Raw genomic sequence first — 10,571 nt, 5'->3', positions numbered from 1 at the left:
AATAAGGTAACTTGATGTGATGTATAACAATCATATTTTTCATTTTAATGAGAAAATAATGGAGCTCAAATAGGGCCTTAATATTATTGAAAAAGCAATTTTTGCAAAAAATTTCTTAATTTACCCTTATTTATATTTGTACAATTTCAAAATTAAGTAAAAAATTTTATTATAACTACGCAAGTTAAATAAAAGTATATTAGTAAACGAACAAAACAAAACTTCCTCAATAAAAAAAGGACTACATATTTGGAACAAGAAAATAAGGAAAGTTGACCATATAAATGAGACGGAAGGAGTATTAATTAAAGATACCGGACAAACTCCCAACAAGCTACTAGATATTTACCATTTATCGCCATGTAATATTACTCTGGCCCATGTAGATCAATGAGTCGAGAATTTACAGTCCAGTCCACTTTCCTCAACATAGACCAAGATTGCCTGGTCCAGCATGGCCCATAAGCTATGGCAGGATTATATGGCAATCAAGCTAGACCATAGAATGCTGCCTCAACTCACTTCACACCTATTTGTAGTCGTAACGATCTTTTATAAACATACTTCCACTGTGTGTATTTATTATATGGTATACAGCCCTGTCTCTTTCCCAAGTGTAATAAGGTTCTAACTACATATGTAACAACAAAGTACTAAACTTACAAAACCATCAAAAATTGTGTAGAACAGTATGAAGTTTATATCTGCAAGAAATAATCTTCATCTACTTTCTGCCTTGCTTCCTCTTCCTACCAGAATCAAAACTTGCAGGGCAAGTTTCTTGAAAGAAGTCAGCTGCGTAAGGTCGATAGTACCCGTCAACATAATCAAGATCCATACTGTTAATAAGTAAACAAAAAATGCTGATGAGATTGCCCAGCCCAAGAAAGCTGAAGCAAAAAAAACAATCAAATTGGTCAGGACTTGGGAAGCCTGTTGCAGTTTGCTGGAGCCCATCCTATCTGCTGCTTCTCGTTGTCATAAACCACCAATTTATCTTGCAGGGAAACGTCTACAAATGGAAGATTTGATGACAAATTAGGTTGCTAAATAAGAATATCCATGTAGGAAAATATCAGTATTGAGTTTCATACCTCCAATAACGTTGAGATTTCCTAGCCCGACCTCATTTCCGTTCAAGATGCCTAAGCACAAGTTGCCATGTTCCTGAAAAGACAAATCCCAGTTCATGCTAGCTATATTCATTGTTATGGGAGCATGTTTGGCCATGCTTAAAAAGTTACTTTTCTAGAAAGTATGATAAAACTCACTTTTGAAAGCAGAGAAATTAAATTCGGAAACTTGGTAAAAATAGGTACAGCCATACATGGTCTAAATCCTAATTCCTACTCTTACCATAACAATAATAAAATCAGAAACAAGCAAAGCATGTACACATTCACAGTTGTTCACTCTCAATCTGCAAGTGGCATCTTCTTTGCAGCTTTAGGTTTTCACTTAATGAAGAACAAGAGTATAAGGCGATCTAACACTCCTCGCACTTAAAAAAAATAAAAAAATAAAAAATACTACCCTTGTGAGATACGTTATGTCTTAGGAACACTAGGGCGACCTTATAATAAATGTATGGAATACCCAATATGGCCAATTCGGGAAAAATAGAACGATTAAGCTCCACAAGTCCAACAGTATCTACATAATTGCCGAGAAACACAAAACTGGTCGAAAGAGTATCTCACCGTGACAATTAGATAAGCTTGCGGCAGCAGTTGAAATTGGACCTTTTTGCTATTTCTGAAGCTCAATGCCAATGGCTTGAAGTAATTAGAGGCATCACGGATGGATTTGAAGGGCTTTGCACTTTTCCAGCAGACCGGGAGGGTTTTGTCCTCCACCGCAGTCGTTAACTTCCCATTTATGTCTTTATTTATCTGAAAAAGGGCAATTACAGTTAGCTCCAGGCATGCAGAAAGAGAACTTCAGAAAAATCTTGTACCAGCTAAACCTCACCATAGAAACTAGGGCACTGTAAGCTTGAGAACTGAAGTAACTGTAGGTACTCCCACTGTCAAGAACTATTGGAAGCCCCTTAATGTTAGTAGCTTGGCCACCAAACTGGAGGTCAGCCGGCCCCAGAGAGTAGTGTTTCCTGAAAATTACAATTAAACCCATAGATAAAGCACGACATTTTATTTCCGCTCTGATACACTCAGAGCTTGTTTGGTAAGATGTACACTTGAGTACTGGATAGTATTAAGGGTTTGTCTGACCCAGTTTATGGTAGAATAAGTTCTATAATAGTAGATTTTTTGAAAAACGTGTAGGTAAAAATTAGGAAAAAGGTTTGGATTTACGTGTAAAATTATTTTATTGGACGAATGTGCGGTTGAAAATAAGAGTGAGAAAAAATGAATTTTTGTAGAATGGGGCTAAAACAGGGGGCTAAAGAAGATACGATCTTGTCTATTATACCATTCAATACCAAAGAGTACTACCTATCAAACATGTTCTACAGATGACCAACATAACTTAAAAGGGCTTACGTTTGGCTCAAAATTGGTGCCCAAACGATCTCTGAAGGCAGGAGAAAATCATCTCCAAAGAAAAGAAACCCCCCACCTTGCCCACTTAAACAGTGACCCACAACGTTTCTTGTCAGGCCCATCTCACTCAATTGTGCAACAATGCTTGCCTTGCCACTGCCAAGACCAAGGACTCCATCCGTGTAAGGCGGATGAATGGAATTCGGAACTTCTTGATTGTATCCACATCTGCACATCACAGTGTCAAGAAAGAAAAATAAAATTACTTGGATGAAAAGTCAGACTTTTGGTTTTCTATTCCAATCGTGATTCTTTGATAAAACTATGAGATGACAGCCTTTTAATTGTCGAATGAAATAAAAGGCCATGATTTTTTTTAAGTTAGGGATGAATTCAAGAAGCATGCTTGCTAAAAAGCTTAACAGCATGCTTATAAATAAGTAAATTTTAAACAAAATAACATTTTTGCTGGTTAAAACTGAAAATAGGTTACATGATGCTGCCAAAGCAGCTAATAAGCTGCATATAAGCTTAGCCAACATGCTCTTTCATAGTAAGAGAGAGTGACTTTAACTTTTTTAACTTAGGAGTAAGACAAAAGTAAATATCAAAATATGTTTGGAAACAAAAAATTGCTTAAAAGTAACCTTTACTTGTTTTAACCTTAGCCAAAAATGCATACAAGACATCAGCCCTCCAATACATCAAAAGAGAGAAAAGCGAATTAAAGACTGATGACAAGAATATAACTCACCCGAACGATAGACGAGGAGCTAATACGCTACCATTGGTGAACCTAAAAGGAAACGAGTCCATGACCAGCACACCCAGAGATGAACCTAGGTCAGCATAATTCACCTCATAGTCACATTGCTCATCGGTGGTTTCACAATTATGGTTCCCAGGTCCACGAAGTGAGACACATAGGGGATGCTCACATGTGATGAGGTTTTTGTTGGGTTTATAAAGACTGTGTGGGGACTAAAAAAAAAGAAAGAGAGAGAGAGGTCAGCAAAATTCTGAAAATAACCACTCATTAAACAGATTTATAAGTTTAATGAAAAGAGTACCGGAGTGCATTTAGTACAAGGTGCATCACACTGGAGCCAAGTAAGGTCACTGCCAGTATCTATGTCAAGAAAGTAAGATTTCGGAGGTTGGCCAACATTGATCGTTACATAATAATACCTGCATAAAGAATAAGCAGTGAACAAACCAACTTTATGTGGAGTGATAAAACGGATCTTTTGAACATGTTTTCCTCTAGTGAAAGCCACTTGGAACTATGATGTAAAAATTAAACAAAATGTATTTTGGTAATTATATCAACCAAAAAACTTGAATCCAACACACAGAGACCGGAATTTATGGTTACCCTCAGCCCTCGGGTATGTTTGGTACACAATATAACATGACACGGCATTCAAAAAAGACATATCGAAGTGATAAAAACGTAAGAAACAGGGTAGGGCCTTTTATTACTATTGTTAATTTTGAGAAGGATTAATTCGGGAAGCCTCGGGGTTAAGATCCCTTCCCCCAGGTTCCCCCAATATGAGGGTCCTTCCTTTCACTTTGGGCGACCCGCCGTCTTACTCCTATCTTCGTGACATTCGATTTGTTCTGCTGGTCTGTTTATGCATAGCTGCCCGGCGGGCTTCCGTCCCAGACTACTAACTTTTTATGCAGCCTGTCGCTGTCTGTTGGTCGGATATCGCCTACCTTGTTAAGAGGGTCTTTTTGCGGAACGTTGGAAGCGATCAGGAAAGAGAGCTAGTACAGCATTTCTAGGGGGCAAGGATCTAGTGTTCGAACAAACCCGCCTACTCGGCTCTTATATTTAAGGTAGTTTTTTCTTCTTTTAATCCTATCCATTTCAGTCCAAGATTTTCACATTAGAAGGAAAAACATAGCTACAATTTTTTATTGCTCTCTCTTGTATAGGTGAACTTGATTCATTCAATTCTTCGGGATAAGAAGGATTCACTGGGAAGACTGGCGACTGGCGTAGTATCTTCATTATCCAGAAGAAATTAGGTTAAATTTATAAAGGACGTGTTTGATGCACTGTAACGGAGTAAACATGATATATTCTAACTTCTTTTTCTTCTTTAATCTCCCGTCTGACATGTCATGCCATAATGCATGACAAGAAACATCTGCTAAGACCACAGGGCCAAAACTTTCCAAAAAAGTGCATACTTTTTTATGTGAAGAACTACTTTTCCAGCTTGGACCAAAATGAATTGGTAAAAATTCATGCTCAACAAACCTCCTCTAGAAAACACAATCATGGAAATTTACTAGAAATTTCTAGAAATATACAGACCAGAATTTTTCAACTCTCAATCATTTCACTACTATGAACAAAAAATAGAACAATTCAAAGAAAATAATTAGTGTGCTATAACCTTTAACCCAAGAGAAAACCCAAAATCAAAATTATATCAATTTCCACCCAATGTCCCTTTCAAAACACAATCAAACACCATATGCATACAAAAAACCAAAAACCCATCAATAAGTAATAAAATTTTTAACAAATCTAATGAACAATTCAAGAAATAAAAAATACCCTTTTGGATAAACATCTCCAGTGACAGGAAAAAACACAGAGGACCTAAATCCTTTCCCCGATTTTGACTGTTTCTTGTTGGTGGTCTGAGGCTGATGAGCAGCAGTAGCAGACCACGCCAAAAAGTACAAAAACAATGCTTGAATGTGCCTCTTCTCAACCATATTTTGATTGATGTTTATTGAAAGGATTATTGAAATATATTGTGCTAAAATGGAGAAAAAACGCTTCTCGTGTACAAGTTTTTCTCTCTTTTCCCTTTAATGGGGGACCAAAAACAGAGAGACTTTTGGCGAAGACTCGCAGTTCAGATTATGGAGAATTGACTGACTGAAACTTCCACGCGGTATATACACGTTTGCTTATATGCATGTATATATTGAATTTTGGATGTAGATAGGGTGGGTGTTATATGGCTTGTTCTCCTAGGGGTCTTCAACCTTTTGTCGAGGTGACTATCAAGTCCTCAACTTTTCATTTTTGCACCTATATCTACAACCTTTTTACATTGTTCACGTAGTAATCTAATTTATCGAAAAATATTTAGTTAGATATTAAATGATCAGACGACACACATGTAATATTTGACATGAGGGATTGACTCTTAAACTACTGTTAAAAATTATGATTATCGTGTGTTGATACTAATATTCAAAATGTAGGAAAAATTTATGCCCTTTAGTCAGACATCACATAAATATTTTGTGGAGTTAACTTTTAAATAGACGTTCTCGTAGGTGAGAACACCATGAACAGTGTCAAAAGGTTGGAAACATTTGTGGACAAACAGAATGTTTGGCACCCGATTGTCACACTTACAAAAGATTGGGAACCTCTAAAGGAATTTATCCTTGTTTAAATAATGGAAAATCCAGTAAAAAACCTCGAGTAATTATTTGAATGGAAAATTGGTCCTCAACTTTCAAATAAGAGGTAGTCGTCAACCATTTATTATAATTGAAAAACCGTCTAAAACTCTACAAAAAAGCCAAGCGGTCCCATGTATGCAATTTTAAGAAGTTAAATTTTATATTATTTCTTATATTAGATTTATGCTTAGATTTTTGAAGTGAGACGTGTTTCCATAATGTCTCAATCACGACGATGTAATGAGAATTTCATGATTTTGTCTCGAAAGTTTGATTGTGTAAATGTAATGGAAGATTGAAGAATTATTTTTTTTCTATATAAATGTTGAAGATCAATTCATTATTTGGCCAGTAAGTTGAAAATTTTATCTGATTGTGCAACTATAATCGTAAGGTGATGATCACTTTGTTTCTTTTTAAGGGTTACGGTCTAACTTGTTATTTAGGCAATAAGTTGAGGACCAATCTTACAATTTTCTCATACATACGTATAGATGGAATGGGACATGTATATTTATTAATATTAATGAATTTTACATTTGGGGCAGTGTCACGTGGTAGAGAGATTATTGTGGTGATTGCTTGGAACTTTCTTGGACTATGATTACTCGGGGAAATCACTTTAGATAAAAGTTGAACAACTCAATATTTGGATCTATTGGGAAAATAAAAAAATTTAAAATGATAATTTAATTCTAAGAGTTTGAATAATCAAATTTAGCATAGTAATGGTCAATGTTACTACTTGCATTAAGTAATCGTTTTATAGTAATTGCATAAGGACTTTATGGTCGAATGGGACAAGGTGGGGACGGGAAATTTTGTTATCCATGATCCGATGGGACTCGGAAGAGGTCGAATTTGTTTAGTCACGATCAAGACTTGTACACAACTATAAAATAGGGTTATTGTAATTTTTAGTGTTATCCTGCATCGGACGAGCCATCGAATCCTTTTTGAAAGAAAATAAAAATATTAAAAAGGCCTAAATCCCGACACCATCTGCCTCGATTGGATCGTTTTGGCCAAAAATAGGGTCCAACTATCCCCTGTCCATGTTATTTTTCTTAGTACTTAAGTACTCAATCTTCAAATTCTTTAACATTAGATCCCTACTAACAAATTTTATCCAAAATTTCTCATAACATTAGATCGGAGGAACGATTGCCGTCCAAAAAATCTGAAAATGAGTGGCTTCACAACCTTTATGAAAGATGGTGCATAATCTTTTATAACAATCAACTGAAGAGGAAGAAAGTAAATATTTTCTTAATAAAAGTTTTACTACACGAGAGAAGTCATAAATATTTAATTACATCCAGACCCTCGAAATTTTATAGCAAGATCACATATTTCTTGTAATTTTCTCTAATTTTTTTAAAGCAAATAACATATTATTATTAGTCAAAATCGAAGAACGTTACTTACTTCGTAATTAATGCAAAAGTTACTTTCAAAATATGTAAATTTAATTTTTAAAGTGAAAAACAGTATCTTATCAATATGTTTGTAAAAAGCTTAAAAATTACTTTTAATTTTCAAACATGTTCATTTTTTCTTAATTTTAAGCGAACAAAGATTTTTATATTAAAATTAAGTAACTTAATTTTTTTACTTTTAAGTAAATAAGTTTTAGATCATTTCTTGCCGCTATATATATTCATTTCTAATAAATGGCAAATATATTTTCAACTTAATTCTAATAAATCGAAAAACATGTGGAAAAATAAGTAGAAAATAAGTACTTGCTGAAATTATAAGAATCTTTAGGAAGTAAAATAATCTGATGAAAATTGTTTATGTAAGATATTAACGATGGCCAATTTAAAAAAATTAAGAAACAAAGTTTACAATTTCAAAAACCAGATATTAATTAAATTTTATTTTTAAAATAATTAATTAAATATATTAAGGTCACAATTATATACAACTTGGTCACAAATTATTTCTCATTCATAAATCAAAATTTTATGGGTCATAAGTTATTTCATGGTCACAAATTAAAAATTTTATAAGTCGCAATTTAATCATCGATTGCAAATAAAAAATTTACAGGCCGCTATTTATTTATAGGTCACAAGTCACAAATTTTATAAATCACAACTTATTACACGATCACAAATTAACAAATTTTTATATCACACATTAATCAATTTATTGATCACAATTTATATATTTCATTGGTCACATATTGCACGTCAACCAAATAATTTAAAAACAACACCTCATCATTGCATTAAGCAACACCATCGCCACCTCCCAACAACACCACCACCATCTCAAACAAACCAAATCAACTAGCAAAAATCATCACTAATTTACAACCACCACAACGACAGTGACGATGACAAATAATTCGTCACAACCACCATCGAGCGCCACTAACCCATTACTACAACACTACTACCGCCAACAACATCACCTTCTCACCACCACCACCTACACACCAACTCGATTTATCCCCACCACCACAACAAGCCTTCAATCTCTACCACACTAAAACCACAATCCTCACCCAAAAAAATCCCCAAAGTCGCGGCCACAGGCACCACGACCACCTATATAACCAATGATTCAGTCACGAAACATCATGCATTAACAAAGAAACATATATCTCGCGCAAATAAAGAAAAATAGTGAAAGAAGCAGCCCCACCCCATTGCATGGCTTCTCGAGATCGCCATCGTTGATTCGTGCTACCAACTAGACCAACGCCGCTACTGCGTTGATTCGTGCTACCAACTATATTTGGGCCTCATTATTGGATCCGAAGTGTTAATGGGCCTTTCCAACAGACAGGTAGGTGTGTGTCTTTAACCAAGGATAAGGGCTTTCCCTTTAAACTCTCTTGTACCTAGAAGTAGGAGCCAATCCTTCATCATATCAGGGAAAGTACGAGCAAATTTGATATTGATTGTCAACCTACTATAACGTTGTTAAAATGAACTAGGATGACACAGATCGTGAAAAGCCAAATTCCAGTCGAGACCATGGAATGGCTCGCATTGGTCCAAAAAATGATAAGAGATGTTTGGGCCATATAGGCCTTGAAAAAATTGAGAACTGGGTGTGGCCCAACCCGCCATAAATCCCGTGTGGGCCAAGTAATGCGTGGATCCCTCGATCTCTTTTTATGTGATATAAGAATTCACTAATTACTCAACTCCAAATTTATTGAAAATAAACTTAAGTGATCATTGGGAACTAAATGCATGTAGCTTAAGCGAAAAAGTATAAGATTGTAAGCTATGGCATTAAAATAAGTAAAAGCACTCCAAAAAAAATTATGTCGAGACTTTCAATAGAAGTAATTATACTTTCATCAAAAAGGAATTCCGTATGCCCCCATCGAATATGCACATTTGAAACAAATGATGTAAACGAATTAAGTTGAGTATCATAACGAGTTAAAAAAAATGGTAAAGAAACGTACATAAGAGGAAAGTTGAGCTAGAAAATTATGTTATGATGACGTCTTAATTGCAATGCTATGCACAATTTGGATTTGCTAAGCCCAACGATGCCATCTGCTTTGAGCTATATTTTATTTGATTGAATAGGTATTCAAATGACAAACATTGTATTGAAACTGAATATATTACTGTTTGTCACAATTAGTTGGAGATTTTGAACACTTAATGAAGAACCGAAGGATTCTTCAATCCTAAGAATTCATATATGATGTTTATTCTTTTCATTAAAAATAATCATTGATCATCACAAACTAAACTAGTGGCTAGATTTTCTATATTTCTAAAAATTTAATTAAAGTGATATATGGGGCTTCATTACACTCCATACCGACTATCTAAATAATTTTTGTATCTAATAAACTTGATACATATACTAGATTGCAAAATTATCGTTCAAATTTAAAATTATGATCATAAAATTTGAAAGATAATGTTTAGATTATACAATCAAGACGATATGTCTTGTTAATGGTAGTGAGTCTGCATCCCAAACTTTTAATAAGTATTAGTTGAGATGTCGATAATTGACTTAGTACCATTACTTGTTAAATGCCTCAAAATTAATTTAATTAAGAACAAAGTACCACCCATTTCTATTTTAGGAAATGTTACTATGTATCACACCGATATCAAGTTCTCTATGTTATAATTGGGGTATGGTCAAGTTTTTTTTTCATCTAATTATTTGATAGTGCAATGTACGTACAATTAATTCACCACATTGCACTGAGATGAAAAATAAATAATGGTGAGAATAAATGCGTACTTTGAATTATTATCTCAAATGGGTGATATTTTATAATGAAATTTATTGATTGTCAATTTGATTGGACAATTCTCTCAACATTAGAGGAGGAATTAAGAAATCGAAAATAATGTACAAATATATCATTATCTAAATTCTCGTAAAAGATAATTCAACCCAGAAATTCAAAAAATAATTCATTTAGATGCATTTACTCACCAAAGATATCAATAATATCTCACACACTCGCTTTAAATGCTCCAACTCGGATGAACATTTTGAAAGATACTTAATATTATATTTGATAAATTTATGGTATGCGTGAATCATGGATGACATTGGATTCTAATATAAAAATTCTCTAAATGAAAATAGAGTAATTAGCAAAGATGATTCAATTAAGGA

General features: G+C 34.2%; 1 protein-coding gene across 1 annotated transcript; it reads right to left on the bottom strand.

The window, feature by feature from the left end:
- Positions 1-285: 285 nt before the first annotated feature.
- On the bottom strand, positions 286-5,414 carry LOC111394357 (aspartic proteinase Asp1-like). The gene is made up of 9 exons (XM_023020125.1): positions 5,080-5,414; positions 3,575-3,692; positions 3,259-3,485; positions 2,505-2,732; positions 1,972-2,110; positions 1,701-1,892; positions 1,095-1,167; positions 925-1,012; positions 286-839 (listed from the first exon to the last, which is right to left on the bottom strand). Exons 1-9 carry the CDS (start codon positions 5,241-5,243, stop codon positions 725-727), a joined length of 1,344 nt encoding a protein of 447 aa, XP_022875893.1. The 5' UTR covers positions 5,244-5,414; the 3' UTR covers positions 286-724.
- Positions 5,415-10,571: the final 5,157 nt, after the last annotated feature.

The sequence above is a fragment of the Olea europaea genome, chromosome 5, assembly GCF_002742605.1.
Source record: "Olea europaea var. sylvestris chromosome 5, O_europaea_v1, whole genome shotgun sequence".
Lineage (NCBI taxonomy): Eukaryota > Viridiplantae > Streptophyta > Magnoliopsida > Lamiales > Oleaceae > Olea > Olea europaea.
This window is presented reverse-complemented; position numbering and strand designations above follow the sequence as displayed.

Coding starts and splice junctions, on each gene's coding strand:
- LOC111394357 (XM_023020125.1), bottom strand. CDS start 5,243: ATGGTTGAGAAGAGGCACATTCAAGCATTGTTTTTGTACTTTTTGGCG. Junction 3,693..5,079: donor GGAGATGTTTATCCAAAAGG/GTATTTTTTATT, acceptor TTCTTTATGCAG/GTATTATTATGTAACGATCA. Junction 2,733..3,258: donor GCTCCTCGTCTATCGTTCGG/GTGAGTTATATT, acceptor TGTGATGTGCAG/ATGTGGATACAATCAAGAAG.